This window comes from Gastrolobium bilobum, unplaced genomic scaffold, assembly GCF_033153095.1.
Source record: "Gastrolobium bilobum isolate Gb01-03AN ecotype WA unplaced genomic scaffold, APGP_CSIRO_Gbil_v1 utg32182, whole genome shotgun sequence".
NCBI classification, from domain to species: Eukaryota; Viridiplantae; Streptophyta; class Magnoliopsida; order Fabales; family Fabaceae; genus Gastrolobium; species Gastrolobium bilobum.
The window spans coordinates 1-23647 of NW_026900032.1; the positions used below are offsets into that span (position 1 = coordinate 1).

The 23647-nt window shown below is 36.0% G+C and overlaps 2 protein-coding genes across 3 annotated transcripts; one reads left to right on the plus strand and one right to left on the minus strand.

The window, feature by feature from the left end:
• Positions 1-2513: 2513 nt before the first annotated feature.
• LOC133294944 (uncharacterized) lies at positions 2514-7283 on the minus strand. 2 transcript variants are annotated; one of them, XM_061493713.1, is made up of 5 exons: positions 7163-7283; positions 6421-6484; positions 3263-3336; positions 3040-3166; positions 2514-2966 (listed from the first exon to the last, which is right to left on the minus strand). In XM_061493713.1, the coding sequence occupies exons 2-5, from the start codon at positions 6421-6423 to the stop codon at positions 2697-2699; spliced, it is 474 nt and encodes a 157-aa protein (XP_061349697.1). In that variant the 5' UTR covers positions 6424-6484; positions 7163-7283; the 3' UTR covers positions 2514-2696. The 2 variants fall into 2 exon arrangements, with proteins under 2 accessions (XP_061349697.1, XP_061349698.1); XM_061493714.1 differs by lacking the exons at positions 3263-3336; positions 6421-6484; positions 7163-7283 and having other exon boundaries at positions 2514-2977.
• Positions 7284-21511: 14228 nt separating this feature from the next.
• LOC133294941 (uncharacterized) lies at positions 21512-22800 on the plus strand. Its single transcript, XM_061493709.1, has 4 exons — positions 21512-21664; positions 21753-22014; positions 22098-22194; positions 22665-22800. The coding sequence occupies exons 1-4, from the start codon at positions 21512-21514 to the stop codon at positions 22798-22800; spliced, it is 648 nt and encodes a 215-aa protein (XP_061349693.1).
• The last annotated feature ends 847 nt before the right edge of the window (positions 22801-23647 follow it).

Below are 23647 nucleotides of genomic sequence, written 5' to 3' on the forward strand. Positions count from 1 at the left end.
AAGTCCATTAAATGTGTCTTCATAGGATATCCTCCTAACCAAAAGGGTTACAAGTGTTACTCATCTTCACTTCGTAAGGTCTTTGTTTCTATGGATGTCACATTTGATGAGAGACAATCTTTTTTTCCTTCAACTTCTCTTCAGGGGGAGTCTATTGGGGTTGATGAAGATAAGTCTTGGAAACCAAATGATTCTGTTGTTTTGCCTTTGCCGTTGGAGACAGGGGGAGTCATTATGCAAAAGACTATGGATGTCACATTTGATGAGAGACAATCTTTTTTTCCTTCGACTTCTCTTCAGGGGGAGTCTATTGGGGTTGATGAAGATAAGTCTTGGAAACCAAATGATTCTGTTGTTTTGCCTTTGCCGTTGGAGACAAGGGGAGTCATTATGCAAAAGACAGGGGGAGTTAATATGTCAGATAATGGAGATCCTCCCGGGAAATGGGGAAAGTTTTACAGCAGGCGAGAATCACCTCAGGAGCCTCTAGACTGCCAGGATTCTGACTCGAGTCTTAGTTCCAGCAACACTGATACAGCCAATCTAGATGTGCCTATTGCTCTCCGAAAAGGTACTAGATCTTGTACTGCTCATCCTATTTCTCATCATATCACATATGAAAAGTTGTCCCCAGGTTTTCGTGCTTTCAACACTATGTTAGACAGTACAAAAATACCAAAAAATATCCAAGAAGCACTTGATGATCCAAAATGGAGGAATGCAGTCTTTGAAGAAATGGATGCACTCAACAAAAATGGAACTTGGGAGTCTGTAGCATTACCCAGAGGAAAGAAAACAATAGGTTGCAAGTGGGTGTTCACAATAAAGTTTAATGCAGATAATAGCATCAACAAGTATAAGGCCAGACTGGTTGCTAAGGGATTCACTCAAACTCATGGGATAGACTATTAAGAGACATTTGCCCCTATTGCCAAGCTTAATACTATCCGAGTTCTTTTATCACTTGCTGCAAATCTTGGTTGGCCCTTGCAACAATTAGATGTAAAGAATGCTTTCTTGAATGGTGATCTACATGAAGAAGTTTATATGGATCCACCACCTGGTTTTGAAAAAGGAGACGATTCAGTATGCAAGTTGAAAAAGTCTCTGTATGGTCTTAAACAATCTCCTAGAGAGTGGTTTGAGAAGTTTACTCAAGCTGTTAAGGGAAGAGGATTCCTCCAAGCTCAGACTGATCACACTTTATTTTTAAAACACTCTAATGGTGGTAAAATTGCTATTCTCATTGTTTATGTTGATGACATAATTGTCACAGGTAATGATTGTGAGGAGATAAGCTCTTTGAAGAAATGTTTAGCTAATCAGTTTGAACTGAAGGATCTTGGATCTCTCAAATATTTCCTAAGCATGGAAGTTGCTCGAAATAAGGCATGAATTTCTTTAACTCAGAAGAAATATATTCTAGACCTGTTACAAGAAACAGGAATGCTTGGGTGTAAGCCAGCAGAGACTCCAGTTGAACCCAATATTAAATTGGGAATCGAAGATGGGAAATAAGTTGACAAAGAGCAGTATCAGAGATTGGTGGGGAAGTTGATCTACTTATCTCACACTCGGCCTGATATTGCATTTGCAGTTAGCATGGTTAGTCAATTCATGCATTCTCCTAAGGAAAAACACCTGAGTGCAGTTTATAGAATTCTGAAGTACCTCAAAAACACCCCTAGTCGAGGATTGTTCTCTAAAAGGGGACACAAGAGGATGATTGAAATATATACAGATGCAGATTGGGCTGGCTCTGCATTGGACCGAAGATCCACTTCAGGATATTGCACCTATATTTGGGGAAATCTTGTGACCTGGAGAAGTAAGAAACAAACAGTTGTTGCCCGGAGCAGTGCAAAAGCAGAATTTCGGGCTCTAGCCCATGGTATTTGTGAAGGAATTTGGTTAAGAAGACTCCTTGAGGAATTGAAGATCTCTTTTTCCCCACCTGTCAGAGTGTATTGTGATAATAAGGCTGCTGTCAGTATTGCTCAAAATCCAGTTCACTATGACAGAACAAAACATGTGGAGGTTGATCGCCACTTTATCAAAGAAAAAATAGATGATGGAAGTGTATGTATGGTGTATATTCCTACCAAAGAGCAGATTGCAGATATTCTCACTAAGGGTCTACACCGGCCAGCCTTTGAAGACTTGATTGGCAAGTTGAGAATGATCAACATTTACCTCCCAACTAGAGGGGGAGTGTAGAAAATCAGAATTCAAATTCAAATATTTTTTTGTTTTTATTTATTAGGAATAATTAAGATTAATTAGGATTGATTGTTTTTTATTTCCTATTAGTTAGGATTAATTGTAATTAATTAGAATTAATTGTGATTAGGTTTAGTGAGTCATAGCTGAGTCATTCTTATGATTGTGATTAGGTTTGGTGAGTCATAGCTGAGTCATGCTTAGCTATTTTTTCTTGTATAAATACTCATCATTCCTCATGTAATTATTTCAATATCAATATACTGAAAACCTTTTTCAATAAATATCCTGTCAAATTTCGATTCGTAGATTTTCAAATGGATAGTATGTTTCATGCAGTAACAGTTAACAAACCCAAGCTGATTCAAATATATGACATTCCAAGTTAATGGGGTTACAAACAATTGCACCACATTCAATTTATACGTCCCTAAAATTTCCCCTGATTCTACAGATTATACTTACACATTTGACTCTTAAGAAACATCATCATTTTGCTTCTGCTTCTTGGTCCTAGAGCTCTCCTCTTCTAAGGATTTCAACTTATTCTTTATTGCAGCTATTTTTGCACTACGACTTGACTGTCCCATGGCACCACCACTAAGATGCATCTTGTGCCCTTCACGTGCAGCTTTTGTAGACTTATCAGCTGTTTCCAACATGTACTTCTCACCGGCAAGACGAACAACCAATGGCCGGCCACAAGCTAACCTTCCATGCATTTTCTCCTTGGCCAATTCAGCTTCCTGCATTCTCACTTTAATAATGGAAATCAGAAATTGCTTGAAGCCTAGCAACTAAAGTGTGCAATCAACTTACCTCTTTTGTGCTATACTGTACAAAAGCAAAACCACGTGGTTCCCCACGTTTTGGGCCACGAGTGTGCCACAAGAAGTCCTCAGAAACAATCTTTCCAAAGGGAGAAAACATTTTCAGCAGAACAGCTCTGGAAAATATTGAAAAGAAAAGGAGAGAATTAGAACGTGCATGAAGCATAGGAAAAAACAAATAAGCCCCACTGGGGGCAGTTAGCAAATCTCACTCTGTAATTCTGAGATCAAGGTTACCGATATAAAGTCTACTCTCACACTTATCATCCACAGAACCATTAGGATCCTGCATTCAGCCATACATAAAATAAGCACCAGAATACAACATGTCAAATATCAAAATCCGCACACCAATTCTAGGTACTATCATACTAAGTAAATTCTAAGAATTTCAAAATTTGAATTTAACCACAAAGTAATATCCTTTTTGTAATTACATTTTTCAGTCTAATAGAATTTCTTTTCTTTTTTTTTGGTGGATAGAATTTCTACTTTTATCTATATACATACATCTGATTGAAATTCCTCTTTGACATGCATACACATGATGCTTGGACAAGGAAAATCATATTGACAAATCAAGAATAGCACAGAACCCAGTCCCACATCTTTTACTATTCCTTACTGCATAATACTCATCGTATATCATTGTAATATTCCGTTTCCATAGATTAGTCATTATTTTAGACAAGTAATTATTTAGTCGGGTCATCATAATAGACCAAACCCATGTATAGTATTACTTAAGAAAAATAATATTCAGCAGTTCCATATTTCTTCATTCAAGTCGGTATCAAACCTCTCGATTAGGGGTGCTAAATGAACCAGAGGCCTTTCAGGGGCCTTTGCCCCGCCTCGTGAAGACCTGAACTTACATGTATAAAATTGGTTGTTGGAACTAGGCTTGGACTTGTATAAAAGCTCGTTTAATAAAAAGGCCTCAGGCTCTAATTCAAAAGCCCGGCCTCAGAGTCTCTCAGGCTAGCCTAGTATAAAGGGCCGACCCAGTTCAAATACCCACTTCGTGAGTGTCTGGGGAAGGGAATACTCTAGGCAGTCTTTCCCCTGCTTTTTGCAGAGAGGCTGATTCGAACCCGCGACCTGACACACCACGGCAAGCAAGCTTACCGCTGAGCCAAGCCGGCCCTTCTCTCCTCATAATAGCCTAGTATACTAACTTTTATTTCTATTTTATATTTTTTATACTATTCATAATAGCCCCCCCCCCCCCCCCCCTTTTCTCCCCTCAGCTCATTTCACCCCATTTTATTGGTTAAACAGACTTTTTGAATGATTTTGTTCTATATTATACTGTCTGAATACATTGAATTTATGAATCTTTGTAGAATTACTAGTGTTGTTGATCATATATTTTGTTTAGATAAATTTTTGTTATCTTATTTTTTCTTAACAGGCTAAACCAGACTTTTATTTTTTATAAATAAGTCCAAGCCGATAAATATATTCATAACAGATAACAAGCTAGGCCAGACTGACCTATTAAAACACAAGTTTAACCTTTTAAGACCAAAGTCCCACTCGGCTCGGCCCGTTAACACCCCTCCTCCCCATCTACGAGACTCTGATTCCGCAAAATAAACCCTAGTCTGCCTGCATTACATTGCAGCAACTGCCTTCATTGCAGTCGTTTCTTGACCTCCCGGTCACACCTTCATTGTGCTTAAAAACCTCATTTTGCGGGCTTCACAAAACTCTACAAGACCTCAGCTGCCACTATTCATGGTTGTCGACCATCTGTTGCTGCTATAGTCTGGGACAAAGTCACACCAGACTCGCCATGACCCTCCGTGTCTAAATATGTCCTCAGCCAGATCAACTAGTATCTCTTGCGGGCTCTCTCTAACATCCACTAAACGGTTCAGCCCTCTAGTGCACCCTCATACACATGATGCTTGGCACTTTGGATTACTTTCTTGGTATTGAAGCACAGCACCACCTTGGTGGCTCCAATTTTCTGTCTCAATCTAAATACATTAAGAGATCTTTTGTGCAGAGCTGGAATGCCAGAGGCTATGAGCATTTCTACCCCTATGCCTGGGAGCTGTAAACTGTGTAAAGAGGCTGAGTATCATGTCTCGGATCCTCATCTTTATAAGTCCATTGTTGGAGTATTGCAGTATGCAACACTCACTCGGCCAGAGATTTCTTTCTGTGTCAACAAGGTGTCTCAATTTTTATCCCAGCTCCTTGAGGAGAACTTGCAAGAGGTCAAACATATTCTTAGATATCTCAAAGGCACTCTCTCTCCTTGGAAAGCTGCTTTCCGTGATACAGATTGGGCAAAGGACCCAAATGATAGGAGGTCTACCTAGGGTGCTTTCTTACTTCTTGGGCCCAACCTAATTTCTTGGTGGTCCAAGAAGCAAACTCTGGTGGTTAGGTCAAGAATTGAGGCAGAGTACAGAAGCCTTGCCAACACAGGTGTAGAAATTCTCTGGGTTCAGACCCTTATGCAGGATCTAAAGGTTACAGTCAAGACCCCTGTGATTTAATACGACAATGTCAGTACAGTCTCTCTCTTGCTCACAATCCTGTTCTTCACTCTTGCACCAAGCACATGGAACTAGATTTATTCTTTGTTCGAGAGAAGGTTCAGCCAAGAATTTGCTGGTCCAGCATGTTCCAGCATAGCTGCAAATAGCTTATACATTCAACAAGCCCTTGTCTACTACTTGTTTTTGTGAACTACGTCATAAACTCAAAAGTCTTGGATTACCTTAAGATGCTCCATCGACCTTGAGTTTGTGGAGGTATATTAGAGTAACAGTAGCAGTTACTACAGTAGTTCTGCAAAGGAGTGCAAAGCCTGTACTCACAGATCTTAGCTGTAGCTTTGTATTAGTGCATCAGTCAGTGTATCAGCAGCACTAGTGCTGCTGTGCTCAGAGTAACATTAATTACTCCAGCTGTTATGTGACTGTTAGTCGGTTAGGATGGGTTGGCATTCTGTTGCTTAGTTGCAAATGCTGTCAGATATATTGTAAGGCTGTTAGCTTCAGTTATCTTCTATTATTCTGTTTCTATAACAAGTCTTGTAGTCCTGTAAATATCCCTCTCTGGTTTACAGAGAGATCAGTTTTTCAGTATCATCATAAATATGCAGTTCAAATTCTCTGTTCTCTCTCATTTCTTTCAATTTTTCTCACTTTCTCTCTGATTCTATTATCCCTTGAAACAAGTATTTATAGTAATAGACATTGAGAAATCTTTCTACCAGCCACAAAGAGCAGGATGACAAAATTCCTAAATCTAAAGAAAATTAAATCGACGGAAACTTCAACCATGACAGAATATAAAATAAACAGAATATTGAACAGAATATAATTAAGAGATCAGATATTGAACATACCATGACAGCAAAGTATTGTAGTGAAACTTCAACCAAAACTCTGAAGCATCAAATGTGCATCACCCTGCACATGAACAATCTACCGTAACACTCAAGTCTTTACATCTACTCAAAACAGCATGTTCAAAAAATACATTGACAGAATCAAATTAGACAGGGTTACTTAGATCTAGTCCATCGAATGTAATATCATTCTGTACAATCACCACTTAGCGAACAAAAGAGGCCTCATTTTTCCAGTGCAATAGAGAATTTGAAATATCAAGACTTGAAGAAGCAAGAAGATAAACAATTCCAGGTTTTCTTGGATGAAATTTGCTAGCCACCCGCTACACTATTCTTTTAAAATTCCCCAGGTGCACATAATTTTAATGGAACTTTCATTTACCCAAAAGCAAAAATAAAAGAGAGAGAGAGGTAAAGAAAAATTTGGGCATGTGATCAAATTTGCAAGTTTGGAAAACGAGTTCAGTTCTTTCAAGGGAAAAATTACACTATAAATTAAAAAAAAAAAAAACATAAAGCAAAACCTAGAAAAATTCCCATCTCAGTTAAACCTAGGCTCCAACACAGAATGACCAGCAATACGATAAATTCACCAATTGTAATATGCTGCCATCAATTAACAATCAATTACATTACCCAAATTACCGATTTAATCAATCATTTGTTGGTTTTGAGGTGCTAAAGGAAGATTAAGAAAGCAAGAACAAAAAATTAAAATTGATAGGGAGAGGCTTACCACGTAGAAAAATTGAGGCCGTGGATTGTAGCTAACAGAAGGAAAATGAGTTAGGGTTTTACCCTCTGTGTTTCTCTGAAACGCAGCACTGAAGAAGAAACAATGTCACGTTGCTTCACGGTCGCACAGGACTGGTTTTATGAAATGGTTGCTTAGCCATGATCCAATACCCATTCATTCTCCAAGATTGACAGGCCCAATAAGTAGAGATACATTTTTAGTTTTTGTATTTTTCTCTATTTTTGAAAATTGAATATGAATATGGGTTCATTTTATTAATTAATATAAATAAGTTATTTATATTGAGTCCAAAATAATATTATTTTGAGGCAGAAAGTAAAATATTTTTTATAATTATAATTTATTTTAAGATATAATAATATTTTTCATTATAATTTTTTAATATAAAACGACATTATTTTAAGAGCAAATATAAATAATTTATCTACGTTGAATATACAAACATTAAATCGTATCAATATATGTTTGGAAAAACACGACATACAACAAATGATCTACCATTATTATCTAAGATGAGGTGAACCTATTACAGTGTTATCAAACTTGAACATGTCGTCGATTATCTTGCTGTACCGGGTCAACGAGTTAATGATTCAACTAATTTCATTGGTTCAATTGTTTGAATTAAATATATATAATAAATATAAAATTAAAAGAATTATTTCTAATAAATAGAGTTGGTTTAGTGGTGAGTGTAATGTCTACAATGGTTTAGATTCAAATCCCATTAGTAATATTTTTTAAGCATTTCACAAAATCAATTTATAAAAAAAAAAAAAACAGTGCCGGTTTTTGAAGATAGCTAATGAAGGTAGTATTCTCAAACTTGAGATCCTAGCCTGACTTCTATTATTTTTTAAAAAATTATTTTGTAAAATAGTTAATGTAACAAATGTTTTTTTTTGTTCTTTTGTTTTGAAAGTTAAAAGTCAAATGTAAAAACTAAAAAAAAGTTATAATTTTTTTTTTGGTACATAAAAAGTTATAATTTTTAAAAATTTAAAAATTATTTTAAAATAGAATTTAAAACTATTTTTGTCAATTTCTTTCTTTTTTGAAAAAATATCATCCAAGCATAGTTTGAAATATATATATATATATATATATATATGGTAAAATCATTTCTGCAGCCGCTTTACGTACAGTAACGACAGGTAGGGGTGTTAACGGGCCGAGCCGAGCTGAGCTTTGGTCTTAAAATGCTAAGCCTGTATTTATCTGTCAGCCTGACCAAGCCTGTTACCTGTCACGAATATAATTTCAGCCTGTGGCCTATCTTATTTACAAAAAATGAAAGCTTGCTTTAGCCTGTTAAGCCTGTTTAAAAAAAAATAAGACAACAAAAATTTATTCAAACAAAATATACTATCAACAGCACTAATAATTTCATAAATATTCATAAATTTAATGTATATCCAAATAACATAATATAAAATAAAATCATTCAAAAAGTCTGTTTAATTAATAAAATGGAATGAAATGGATTGAGGAGAGAGAGAAGGTTATCACAAGTAGTACGAAAAAAATAAATAAAAAATAAAAAAAATATATTAAGCAAGCCTGAGAGGCTCTAAGGCCGAGCCTTTGAATTGGAACCTTAGGCCTTTTTATTAAACGAGCTTTTATACAAGTCCAAGCCTGGGTCCAACAATCAATTTTAGACATGTAAGCTCAGGCATTCACGAGCCGAGTCAAAGGCCCCTGTAAGGCCCCTGGCTCGTTTAGCACCCCTAACGACAGGTGTATGGTTATAATTTCTCACATTTAATGCTTTCATCCTTTGTATGTTTAGGATTCCCTGCATTTAATGCTTTCAAGTATATATATGGCAAGTATTTGATTGCTGCACGTACAATAGCTGCAGCTTGCAGAAATGTTAACCCCTATATATATATATATATATAAGAATTTTTTTTTAAAAAAGGGGCACGATATTCTTACACCAAATCTGGATCATTGATTTACTTACATTTAACGGTTCAAATATCTAATAAATCAGAACATTATATATAAATAGAATTAACAATCAATATTGAGTATGTAACTTACATGGTATAAAATGATTCTCACCCTGTTAAAAAGCCACATTTTTTTTTATCTTAAAACAAGAAATATCTAAACAAGCTTTAAATATGTCAATCACTACTTATTAAGATTTTTATAAATTATAAACAACAACCTTTTAGTCACTTAATTTTAACAATCATAATTTGTGTTAAACAAATAATCTCAAATATACTTACCTTTTTTTGAAAATTAAAATGAAAAAAATTATACTTACTATTATTTTAGGTTTATCACTCTTAATATCTGTTTAGCTATAGTTAGATCAATGACAACCAAAATAGAAGGTAAACCTACCATGATAATAAGTATAATAGTCCTCGATTAAAACAGAATAATATTTCTTCTTTTGGATAAAATTATCTCGTCACCCCAAGCTACACTGTTTTGGATTAAATATTAAAAAATAATCTAATTTGCTTTGTTTTAGTATCTTGTTTATTCTCTCTCGCCACTCTTCCATAATTCATCTTCCACCACCTTCCTCAACACTTGGCTCCTTTCAGGATTTCGATGGCGACGAAAGTGTCAATACTTGGACTTACTTTTATACTTCTTCCTTGGTCTCCTTACTCTTAAATAGATACAGATAAAAATAAACCCCACAACAACAATAAAAAATGGTACTATCAGTTGTGTTGCTCTTTCCTGCACAAATCAGAAAAATTGCACAAAGAAGAAAGCGTTCAAAATTCTGTCGAAGAAATAAAAAATGGATCTTGAAGTGAACTTGTATTTTTTAAATATTGGAAATTACGATAATTGTGAAAAATGCCTCCAAAGGAAAAGGAAGATGTGGTGTTAGTGGCGGTGGTTGCTGCTGTAGGTTCATAGAAAAGTGATTGGATAAGTGGAATCGTGTTACAGTACAGAGACCAAGAAGGATCAAAGGAGCACCCAGTTGGGCTATGGACTATTCGGCCCATATGTAGGAAGCTGTAATATTCATTGTAGACTAGTTTGGTTGGTAGTGGATGGTAAGGCTAGAACATAGAAGGATTGGTTAGACGTGGGAGGTAAGGATAGGTGGAAATTGGTGTGGTTACTATCAGAAGCAAAAGTGGACTTCTGAAAAATTTTCTTAGGAAAGCTTGGGTTTGAGGGAAAGGAAGAACGAAGGTCAGCGAAATGTGCTTCATAAACCAGGGCCAATTGCATTGCTTGGTTCAGGGAAATAGGTTTGTGAAGTTGGATTGCTCTCCTCAGTTCCAAGGATAAACCCGAAACAAAAAATGTCATCAAAACTTCATCCGAAAAATCATCAATTTGATTAATCAGGGATTCAAACTGTTGCATATAATCCGCTAAGGTACCTGTTTGCGTCAATTTGGAAAGGACGCCCCTAAGATCTGAGTAGGCAGAACCCCCAAAACGATGACAAACTGCATTCTTAAGATCCTGCCATGTCCCAATCGATCCACCCTTGAAAAGCCATTGATACCAAGGGGAAGCTGGTCCCTCCATCTTCAATCCAGCAAGGCGTACCTTGTACTCCTCCGGAATCTGCTGTAAACCGAAATACAGCTCTGATTTAAAAATCCACCCATGTGGATCTGACCCATTGAAGGTCGGAATTTCCATACGAACAGCCTTTAATGGCAAAGAAAAATTCGCCATATGTGCCCTAGGAATGGCAGTAGAATTCTCTGGGCGAACACGCTCAGCATTTCCCACAAGCAGTTCTTGAAGTTGTTGCATCTGCGCAACTAGGTTCATGAACTGGGTCTGGTTTTCACGCTGACTTTCCACAAAGTGTTGATCGATCCGAGCTTGAAAAGCATGATTGGCTTCTCTGTCCTTGTCAATGCGAACTTGAAGAGAAGAAAATTCTTCGGCAAGTTCTTGGATGCGCATGGTGATGAAAGCACCAAATGATAAGAACCCAGTTCTTATCGAGAGAAGAAAAGGAAAGAATGTTGTATTTCTCAATTAATTTCTGAATGAATATGAAACTATACAAATGAGTTTTCAATATAAGCGTTGGGTCTAGTTATTCAACAGAATAACCACTTACTAACAGAAGCTATATTACTCTACAACCATATGTATTTGACTAATATACAACCAACTAGTCTACAATGAATATTACAGCTTCCTACATATGGGCCGAATAGTCCATAGCCCAACTGGGTGCTCCTTTGATCCTTCTTGGTCTCTGTACTGTAACACAAACTAGGTGGCGATTTTCCTGCAACACCATGGGAAACCCGAACTGCTTCACCGGTGCCTCCTTGAGACATTCTGATGAATCACATTGCCACACGCCATCTAGATGCGGACAAGGCAGATCCCGGAAATTCGAAGAGAACGTGTTGACTCTATGATGGCTGCATCCTTCAACAGCTTAACATCCTCCACAGTGTCTATCATTGCACGCATCAACTCTGTGTACCTTGTGAATATAAGGAAATCTGGTTCAGTCAAGGCTTCATGAGCCACTATATTTCTCATTATTACTTCAGAGTTTACATCCAATTTGATGAAAGCTAGAATGAAGCTCACACACAGAAGGAATGGTGACAACCACAGGAGCTTCTGTTTCAGAAGGGGACATTTCTAATGAATAACTTTGAAACAGCGACAAGCTTAAATTGGCAACACGCTTGTCAGATGGAGAAACCGGCTCCATTGATCATCAAGATAAGACCAGCCAAACTAATCATCGGTAACGATGCAAAGGAGCTGTGTCTTGGATGAATGCTCAATTTGGGAGAGCGGCAGCGATGACAACTGATACATTACTATTGAAAAACTAAAGCAAGCTCTTCGTGAGTAGAACGAGCATGCTCAATTTGGGAGGACTCCGTCATTATGCGTGCGGAACTCATGAAGCTTAAGTATTATTTGAATGTGCTTAAGCATTATTTGAATGTCAATTATGGAATTTGCTTTGATGTTCCATCTCGGCATCAGTGGAAAGGTTTGCAACTTTCGTGTAATTATGATTAATTGTTGATTGCAATAATTGATTCCAATAATATCTCATATATTAGTTATCAAGTGATTTATTTTTCATTGGCTGATGAAAAATTTGAGCTAATCATTAATGCATTTATATTTGGGAGAAATACCCAAAAATATGATGTGAGTCTTACGCATCTTGCACCAAGCTTCTGCACTGAGTCTTGAAAGGCCGAAAAATTATATACATTGAAAAGAAGCTCATGGAACACCGGCTTTGGAAAGACAAGTCAGATAAGGAGATAATTTCTCATGCTTTAATTTTAGATTTATTTATTTTCAATTGTCGAGATATTATACCTGCACAATCTACTCAAGTAGATAATATTATTGTTGGTAACCACTAACAATTTTCCCAAACAAAAGATGGGTAATTGATATGCATAATACAGAGGAGTTGGATTGAAATTCAAACCGGCTCCAATAAGCATCTCGGCCAATATCCAACAATAAGCATCTCAGCCAAGTCATTACCAAAGCTGAGATCAGACTTCAATAAATATGGCAGTTCGGCATCAAAACCAGAGGCGGGATCAGATTTCAATAGGCAAGAATAACATGCTGGAACCATGCCAATGAGCTTAAATTAAAAAGACTCGTGCTGGTTTATCTTACTCCCACTGCAGGAATCGTCCTCTATTGCAAGCAGGATGGTTATAAAATAACAGGGAAACATTTTGTTCCTTACTTTTATATCCCAGAAATTATTATCATAATTTTATATATGACTTCTTGCTGGACCAAATTCTTATACGATGCTTATATGCAAAATATATAATTTTGAAAGTTGGTCAACATTGTTATGCATGTGTTTAGTATTATATGTCGGCAATAGTAGGTCACCAGATAATTTAAATATTATCACGGAAAAAGGAGCATCAGGTTTCATCGTGAGGCCTCTCGTTCCCTATGTTCACAGAGCATAAATGAAAATCAAGAAAACAGGGGAGCATGGAGCTTTATGATGGGTGCTCAATCATATCATATAGCATAAAATATGGTCAAATATAATTTGCTGATTGAATTATCATTGATTGCTGATTGCAGCTGAAAAATTATTGATTGATGATTAAACCAAAATTATTGCTAATTATCTTCTTTATACTGTGATGTAAGGAATAATTAAACAGGTGGTGTGGAGATCCCCTCTAAAAAAGGAAGGAGATCCAGATCCATTCAAATAAGGAAGGAAATCCACCTAGATGAATACAAGACTTGGGCAAAAAAAGCCAAGCTGAAAGAAGAGCTGATGCAAGAGAAACCGGGCTCGAGAAAAAAGGCGGATACTGCCGGCCTAAACTTAAAATCAAAATGTTGACATTTCACTTTTGTAGGTTGTGAAGAAAGAGTCAAAATGAAGACCGGCCCACCAGAATATAAATGGCTTATTAAGAATGAAGACGGGTTTGGAGAGATGTGGGCCTAGAGAAAGGATCACACCCCAATCCATGATAAAGACCCAGGATAAAAATCTAGGGTAAATGAAACTCTGGCAAAAAGCTAAATTAAATATTCAACGTCGAGGTATTTGAACCCTCTCGCCTACGGGCGGGATTGAGAGTTCTAGCCTCGAAAAATAAATCCGAGGTATTTGAACACGTCTTGCCCAGAGGGTGAGATTGAGCGTTCTAGCCTCGTAAGGGAATCCGGGGTATTTGAACCTGTCTTGCCCACAGGGCGAGATTGAGAGTTCTAGTCTCGTAAATAAATTCGGGGTATTTGAACCCGTCTTTCCCAGAAGGTGAGATTGAGCGTTCTAGCCTCGTAAGGGAATCCCGGGTATTTGAACCCGTCTTGCCCACAGGGCGAGATTGAGAGTTCTAGCCTCATAAATAAATCCGGGGTATTTGAACACGTCTTGCCCAGAGGGCGAGATTGAGCGTTCTAGCCCCGTAGATCGTTCGGGGTATTTGAACCCGTCTTGCCCACAGGGCGGGATTGAGAGTTCTAGCCTCGAAAAACAAGTCGAGGTATTTTAACCCTTCTTGCCCAAGGGCAGGATGGCGAGTTCTAGCCCGGCCCAAAAACGTCGAGGTATTTGAACTCGTCTTGCCCAATGGCAGGATCACGAGTTCTAGCCTGGCCCAAAACGTCGAGGTATTTGAACCCGTCTTGCCAAAACGAGCAAGATTGAGTTCTAGCCCGGCCCAAAACGTCGAGGTATTTGAACCCGTCTTACCCAAGGGCAGGATCGTGAGTTCTAGCCCGGCCAAAATGTCGAGGTATTTGAACCCGTCTTGCAAAAATAGCAAGAACGTGAGTTCTAGCCGAGGTAAATAATCTTAGAAGATAGGGGGACGCCCTTAGATTCTCAAATTCTTTCGAAGAAATCAAAATTATTGCTATGAAAGCAACACATCTAACTTTTGACAAGAAAACAGACTTGCGAAATAAAATGAAGAGATCACTGCTATTACATCCCGGCAGCCTGGACAACCAAACTACCGGGCTGGGGGGAAACTGTTATGGACCTGACAAAGGCCCGTATTCTAGAAGGACCAATAAAGGACAACACAAAAGGAAGGGAATCTCCTATTGATGACAATCCTATCCAGACAGCTAAGCAGTTGGACTCTGGCCCCCAATATTCCTAAGAGGCCCAGAAGTACACTCCTTCAGGTAACCCATCTATAAATACAGGGTTAAACCAATAAGGTACGGACACTCTCTAAACCCTCTCTCTTAGCTTGTCACTGTGCACACACCACACGCCTTGACTATGTCGATTATTATTGTGCACAGTGATCACCCTACCCTCAAGGGTATCTCATTCATAGATACCTGAGAGGGCACCCTAGATCCTACATAAAATATACCAGCCACCGGCTGGACACCTCTGCCTATCAGACAGAACACTCACAAATTTAAAAAAGACTCAAATTAGTCCCTCAAAAGGACTAAAATTGGTCCACTTTGAATTTCTTAAGGACTAGATGAGTAATTTTTTTTTGCAAGGGACTAAAGTGGGGACCGTGTTTTTTGTTAGGATTTGAAAGGGTATTTACTCTAAAAAATAAAAGCCTTGGTCTAGGCTTGTTAGCCTGTTTAAGTCTATTAAACATTCAACAATAAAAGGAATAACTACAATAATATTATTTTATTATTCAAAATTATTAAAATAATAACTTTATTTATTATGTTTTAAATAAATAATATAATATAGGCCAGCTTGTAGGCTTATAGGCCTGACATGTACAAAAAAGTCTATTGCCTATTTATTAAATAAGTTTTTTTAAAAGCCTAGGCCTGTTCTATTTTACTATTTATAATAGGTCAAGTCTGGCCTAATATAGGCTAGGCCGTAGGCCCCTATAGGCTGCCCTAGCCCATTTACACCCTTAAAAACACATGGCATGATTTTTTTATGGGGATGTGCAGGAGGCTCTGAAAGACGGACACACATTTTTTTTCTGAATTGTGCGTGTCGGACACGGACACGTTCCGACACGCGATCAATATTTTGGGACAAGTGGGCAACTCTCCGACACGCAGTGCACTTTTTCCGACACGTGGTCAACGCTCGGACATGCTCGGACACGTTATTTTTTTTTTTTAGTCTTAATTTCATTTTATTAATTAAAACTAAAAAAAACTCATTTATAAATCAATTTTTTTCTGTTATGGAATTTGACATGAAAAATTAACAAGGTACGAAAAATTATTTTTGTTTATATTTATGTTATGAAATTTGAATATTTGATTGGTTATATGACTTGTTATGGACTGTTATATCTATTAAATATAATTTATATTATATATATTAAAAATATTATTTAATATCAAAACGTGTCCCAACGTGTCAAAATATGCCATTTTTTAGAATTAACGTGGCGGCGTGTAGTGTTGTGTCGTGTCCCGTGTCAGTGTCCGTGCTTCATAGGCATGAGGTATTTTTTTTAAAATGTACACCCCTTAGTTTATTTATAATTCCATTTTGTATTGTAGATGCTTAAGTTTTTCTTTTCTTTTTCTCAACCGCTTTATTGAAAATCCAACTAATTTGGTTCCAGCACTGTGACACCTATACAGAAAGTGGTTGTGTGTTTTTATGCGTATATTTTATGGGTTTAATATAGGGGATAGGTTATTCTACCTACCATTTTTTCTACCTACCTTTGTCTATCACTCTAAAACACCATTAGATCAGAATCTTAACTAACATTTATCTTCTTGAGATGAAGATATTTCTTTTATAATAAAAAAACATATTAATATTAAAAAGTCAAAATAACAAGCAGTACATTTACCTTTACGTCTTTGCTTTTCCTTCTAGAATTTTCTTCCAAATTCTAGGTTTGAACCCCACCATCAACCTTAGCTTACTTTTTTTTGTCATTTTTAATCTTTTTACATCTTATATCTTCATCTTCATATCTCTTATTCGACAGAGATACAAAGTGCAACAAACCAATCGGAATGTTCATCTTCATATTCCATGGTGGAATGTTCATCTTCATAGATCTAGTCGCTTTTCACCGATGATCGTGCCTCCATCGCCAGAATCATCACCACCACTTCGCTTTGTAGCCACCATACCATCTCGCCACCTCGCATACCACCTCGTCTCTTTCCCCACTGCGCTGTCAACGCCACTACTGCAGTTGCAAGTCTTTCGCCGTCCATGCCACCCTTTGACTGTATCGCCACCCTTTGACCAATCTGATACGACAATATTCGTGTCGGAAGAGAATTGGTTCAGGACGCGTATCAGATACGTTGAATTTTTTTATTTTTACGTATCAGTGCTTCATAGATTAGAGTAACAGTAGCAGTTACTACACTAGTTCTGCAAAGGAGTGCAAAGCCTATACTCACATATCTTAGCTATAGCTAGTAGCATCTTGTATTAGAGCATCAGTCAGTGTATCAGCAGCACTAGTGCTGCTATGCTCAGAGTAACATTAGTTACTCCAGCTGTTATGTGACTGTTAGTTGGTTAGGATGAGTAGGGATTCGGTTGCTTAGTTGCAACAACTCTCAGATATATTGTTAGGCTGTTAGCTTCAGTTATCTTTTATTATTCTGTTTCTATAGCAAGTCTTGTAGTTCTGTAAATATCCCTATATGAGAGAGATCAGTTTTTCAGTATCATCATAAATATATAGTTCAAATTCTCTGTTCTCTCTTTCATTTCTTTCAATTTTTCTCACTTTCTCTCTGATTATATTATCCCTTGAAACAAGTATTTATAGTAATAGACATTGAGAAATCTTTCTACCAGCCATAAAGAGCACGAAGACAAAATTCCTAAATCTAAAGAAAATTAAATCAAATAACAAATAAACAGAATATAATTAAGAGATCAGATATTGAACATACCATGACAGCTGAGACATGGTATGTTCAATATCTGAACAGAATCTTAACTAATATTTATTTTTTTCTCTCTTCTTGAAATTCTGATCTAATGGTTTTAGAGAGTGGTAGTCAAAGGTAGGCAGAAAAATGGTAGGTAGAATAACCTATCTCATATAAGTATATGAGACTTTTTTTCTCTTCTTTTAACATGAACCCCACATATTTTTATGTATGTGTAAAAGATAAAATTATCTCATATAACTTGAGAAACATTAATCAGATACTTTATAATTTATACACAATTCCAACCCATAACTATATTGTTGAGTCTCGTACGTCAACACATCATAAAAATACATTTAATACAATAATATTTTAACATAAGTTGTAGTTTTAGATATGGGATTAATTTTTTTCCTGTAATCCCAAAGAAATATCATTTTAGTGTTGAAGATTAAAAATAAAGGATATTATAGTAACATTTATGATAAAAAGTGGAATGTGAAATTTTTAAAATAACTTCTATTTTTAATCCTAAACACTAAAATGATGTGATTTTGGAATTACAGAAGATAATTTTATCTCCTTTGACAGGATAAACACTTTTCCTTTTAGACATAGGGCTTTATTACTCAAGTTCATTTTTTCTACAGTAAATGCAAATAAATTATCTTCATTGAGTCCAAAATGTAGACGTTTTGGAACAAAAATCAAGGTGTTTTGCAATTATAATGTATTCCAAGATTATAGTCTTTATCATTATAATTTTTAAATCTTTCAACCCAAAATGACTTCGTAATTGCTAGATAATTTGTTTGTATTCACTGTAGAAACACCAAAACCTTATCTATTATATACTTAAAGGAGAACCAAATAAACCACCTTTATGTTCACACTGAGTGTAACACCCCGTGTATACCCAGTTTGTTTTCATATTATAGTATTAAGCGCAGCTCAAATAAATGCGGAAGCAAACTTTTTCTTTCCAATTATGACGTCATTAATATTAACCAAGTTGATTATTTAATCCTTTTTCAAAACAATGCCTGTATGTAAATTGCAATAAAAGCTAACTGAATAACCTCATTACATAAGTGTGTATCTAGTCACGGAACTACAACACGTAGACCGGACAAAATCCTGATACATTATACAACTCGAGTCTAAATAAACAAAGCATAATCAGTGTAGCATAGACGACCCCATGCTCACCAAATAAGGCAACAAGGCCCAACAAAGTCTCAGCTCAGATAACAATATAATGACAATAAACATAATTTCATCCAGGCATAATAGTATAATCAGCATGCATATCAACTCAGCTCTGGCCTCCTGCCGCCAGAGGTATCAACCCCTGAAGTACCTGAACCTGAAAATGTGCCTCAAACGTGGGGTGAGATCTCTAAAAAGAAATCTCATTAAGACAAGGGGTCCTCCAAGACTCTTCCGCCCCAAGCTCACTTACAAGTATAATATAAGTTCGAAAATAGTAATTTCAATGCATGTTCATGTGAGGCATTCAAATCATGACAACATATCTCTTGCTCGACGAGCCAAGTACTACAACTCATAAATCATGTGATGTATGCAAATGCGGTTCGACTGGACAGGGAACAAGATAGGAATTATGCACGTCTGCGACCTATCTAAACATAAGGGTCGCAGCCTTATGCCTTACACACCAGGGTCGCAGCCTGATAGTGTAAGTAATCAACATCACGTTCATACATTACATCACCAGTTATATCAACATATCTCAGGTATATATCAATGCATATATCATTTCTCAAGAAAACATAGATGCATATAAACCACCTTCCCATGGAGGTCGGTGGAACAAGCAACAGATCAATCCGAGGACCAGAAGCTTACCTCGCAAGCTAAACCCTCCCTCACGACTCGGTGTCCAAAGGGTTACAAGCAATAATAGTGTCCAGCAAGGTCACAGATTTGTTTTCATAACATTTATACTATAAATAATCATATCATAGCTTTTCAGATTTAAAACGAACATTATTTCTTTTTCGTTTCGCTTACTGCGGGCTCTTTCCGAAGCCACAAGCACTAAACTATCTTTACCATTTTCAAGACTGCAATTTCATCTCTTTATGAAATATTTTAAGATTTTACTATGTTAAACTAAACATCTTAAGGTATCCAACGATATACTTTATGTCTCAATCGGAATTGTATAACTCCGATTATGTTTTTCGCAAAGTGACTGCTGCAAACTGAATTTCCAACAACCAAGTCGCGACTTCAAACTAATACTAAGACCAATAAACTTATCCAATGACTATGAAATTTTACATTATTGTATCCCTGTGTGTTAGCTTTACATAGGTCCAAACTTCACTCAATTTGGAGCTCTGTAGCTTGAGATATCGCAATTTTACTAAACTAGGTCGTTGCTGTCACATTTGCTGTCACCTTTGAATGGTAATCAATTACCACTCAAAGGTAATCGATTACCACCTGTGCAGAAACGCAAAAATGCATATTTTTCTGCATAATTCGAGACCCCAAAGCTTCCCCAAGCTCCCAAGTCCGGTTTTTCATCAAAACAGATGTTCAACACTACTTATTATACATGGATTAACCACTTTTAACTTGAAATCATTAAAGTTCCCTCTTGTAGTGACTTAAACAAGCTAAAATCATGGATTTCAAGAGGAATGATCATGGAATACCTATGGGGGCTCAAACACAGCAGAACAATGTGCTCTTGGAGCTCTTAAATCTATCCCAAGAAGTCAAATTACACAAGCCACGAATTGGTGACCAAAGCTTGGTCCTTTCTCTACCAAAATGGGACCTTGAAGCTTCAAATGCCAAGTAAATGGCCTTCTCCCCAAGAACTCAGAACACAACCCTCACACACTCAAGAAAAGAGGCTACCAACTCAGAAATGCCAAGACTTTCACTATCCCAAGGCTAGAGCACACTCATACAAGGAATTTGTGTGAAGAAGGCAAGAGAAAAGGTGGTCTTTTGGAGCTTCTATGGAGGGAAAAAGGTGGAGGAAGGTTGCTGCCACCCAAGAACTCAGAAATGTCATGTAGGAGGAGGAAAATTTCTGACCTAGGGCCTTGTGCCCATTTATTTATATGTGTATTAAGTTTTAAGCCCACTGTATTAAGACTAATAGCTACGCTTATCATTTTAATCTCAAACTTCATATTCTGAACCTAGCTATTTTTCTAAGATTGTCATATTTTTATTTTATTTTTCGCAGCACTTTGCCGGTAGGAACTTTTACGTAGCCGGTATCAACCCTAACGCCAGTTCTCATTATTTCGACTCCAAACTTGACATATCAGTCCTAGATATTATTCTAGTGATATATACATACTTTTTATTATTTTTTGGGATACTTCATCGGTACGCATTTATACCGTAAGCAGAACCGGTATCTGCACTTTTCGTCAGAAAAATGACTTTCAACATTTTTAATCACTTACTATAATTATTTAAGCTCTCTCATAATTATTCAAGGTCATTTATGGAATTTATCTCTTAACTTATACTTAAATTAATTAAATTCTTAATTTAACGGTACGGGTTCTTACACTGTGCATTCACACTTGCATCCCTCAAAAAAGCTGATGTGTCAAGCTCTCATGCAGTTTCAGCTTTGTGTTCACATTGTGTGTTCACACTGTGTTCACACTTGCATGTCAATTTAAAAAAAATACATAATAATAAGTTTTTAATTAAATCAAAATTGATGGGAGGCATCTAATTAATGACCCACTATCATTTTTACATTGGAACCTGTAAGGTTTTTAATTGTTGTATTGGAAGATAAAAGGTTGTTTACTAATGTTATTTGAAAATGGAAAACTCATCATCTGATATTTTCACATAACCGTGAAATCATTCAAACGCTTCTTCCTTCTAGCTCTTGCATATTTTCATCTCTAGCTTCTGCGATTTTTGTTCTCACTGTTTTTGTTTGACTATTTGTTTGTTGTAGCTATTTTCTTTGGTTGCATATAATCTTTCATGATGTTCTCCAAGTATGATTTTATAAAGGATATTAAACCTATCAACGAGGATTGGAGGATTAAAGTTAGGGTGATTAGGTGTTGGAAGGTTCCCAATTTTTACCGGAAGGATTTTGATGATAATGTGGACATGATTCTGATGGATGAACAGGTAATGGTTCCGCTGATTATTGTCGTGCGATTTTTTTGGTGTCTTTTGTTCTTTTTTCCATTGATATATTAATGTATCTCATTTGAAGGTTGGAAAAATACATGCCACGGTTAAAGGTTCTTTACAGGTCCGAAAAAAAATTCAAGAAAGAGATGTTTATTTCGTGAAATTTTTTGGAGTTGGATTGAACGGTGATATTTTCAGGCCAAATAGGCATGATTATCGTCTGTCTTTCAACTTGAGAACTAATGTGAAATCCACGTTTGATGCTTCTATTCCTGTCAACGGTTTTGATTTTGTTGATTTTGACGTTATTGAGAAGGAAGCATCGAACTCTCCTTATTTAGTAGGTAATATATTTTGTCTGTGATATAAGTATATTCTTATTGTGTCCTCATGTTTTAATAGTTCCTACTTATTAATTGTTCCGTAGACGTCGTCGGTTTACTCACAGGAGTTGGGGATGTTGTTGAGCATGTTGTCTCCGGTAGGAAGACCAAAATGATTGTGTTAGAACTTGACAACCTCAGGTAATAATGTTATCTGTGTGTAATGTTAATGTTATATGTGTATAATGAATATTCATATTTTGTTATGTGTAATCTTTTAATATCGGATTACTTCATGTAACCTCTTCGAAATATGAGGCACAAACTGGAGTGTACTTTATGGGAGCAGTTTGTGGACGAAGTGAAAAATTTCTTGGCTAATAATCAGTCTCCTCATAATGTGATAATAGTCCAGCTTGCAAAGATACATGTGCATCTCCCTTTCTTAATTTTTTTTTTGTAAAGGTAAAATTGGAATAACAAATACCAAATATACAATAAAGATTTTCTTTGACCCCAATGTGCCAGCTGTTGTAGAGTTAAAAAAAAAGGTGCGATTTGCTATTCGAGCTGATGTAGTTTAGGACATTCTTCTGTGATGTGTCTGAGGTATTATCATATAATAGATTATTATATGAATTGACATGTTTTCTCTATTATTTTATGTTCAGGATTTCGTCTGATCCGATAGACAGTAATATGAAGTTGCCTCAATTGTCCTGCCAATCGTCATATTCTTTTGAAAATAATTTTCTAAAAGACACTAAACGAAGATGTATAAGTGATATTAAGAATTGTTGGTGGTAGAGAACTCATTTAATATCCCACTACTTTCTACATTGAAATTTTCAAATTAATAATATCTCACTCCTTTATGAAATCTTGATTTTAAATCTTTCCTCCTTTAGTAAATTTGCACAATTTGAAATTTAAACTTCATTAGGTGGGAAATGAGTTCAACATTAATTGTTAGTAAACATTTGTATTAATATCCCACTACTTTTTTAAAATTTGAATTTTAATCTTGATATAGGTGGGAAATTTCGAATTTTAAACTTGATATAGGTAGAAAAAGAGTTTAACAATTTTTTGTGGTAGACAATGGTAATAATATCGCACTACTTTTTTAAAAATCGAATTTCAAACTTGATAGAGGTGGGGAAATGCTCCTACATTTTTTGATAGTAGACAGCTGTATTAATATCTCACTACTTTTTACATGGATAATTGTTAGTCCTATTAATGATGCATGAAAAAACCAAACAATAAAAAAATAAATTTTTTTGTAAAAAAACAAAATTATTTCGTTTATAAATAGAAAATGTGGTGCTGAGTCTTTTCATTTGGTAATCAGCTTCTGTGCACATATTTTTCTCTTCTTTATCCGTTTGTCTTCTTCATCTTCTCAAGGTGTTCTTCTATTAGATGAACATATTTAAATATATATATATATATATATATATATATATATATATATACATACATATTTTTTAATTAAGATTTTGTTTAAATAATAAAATATTATATTATATTAAATGCAATTCAATTCAATTCACCAAACATTCGATTTAGTAGAATACTTTTCTTATCAACTCATATTTGTTCATTATATTTGTGTTACAACGAAAATAAAAGAATTTAAACAAAAAATAAG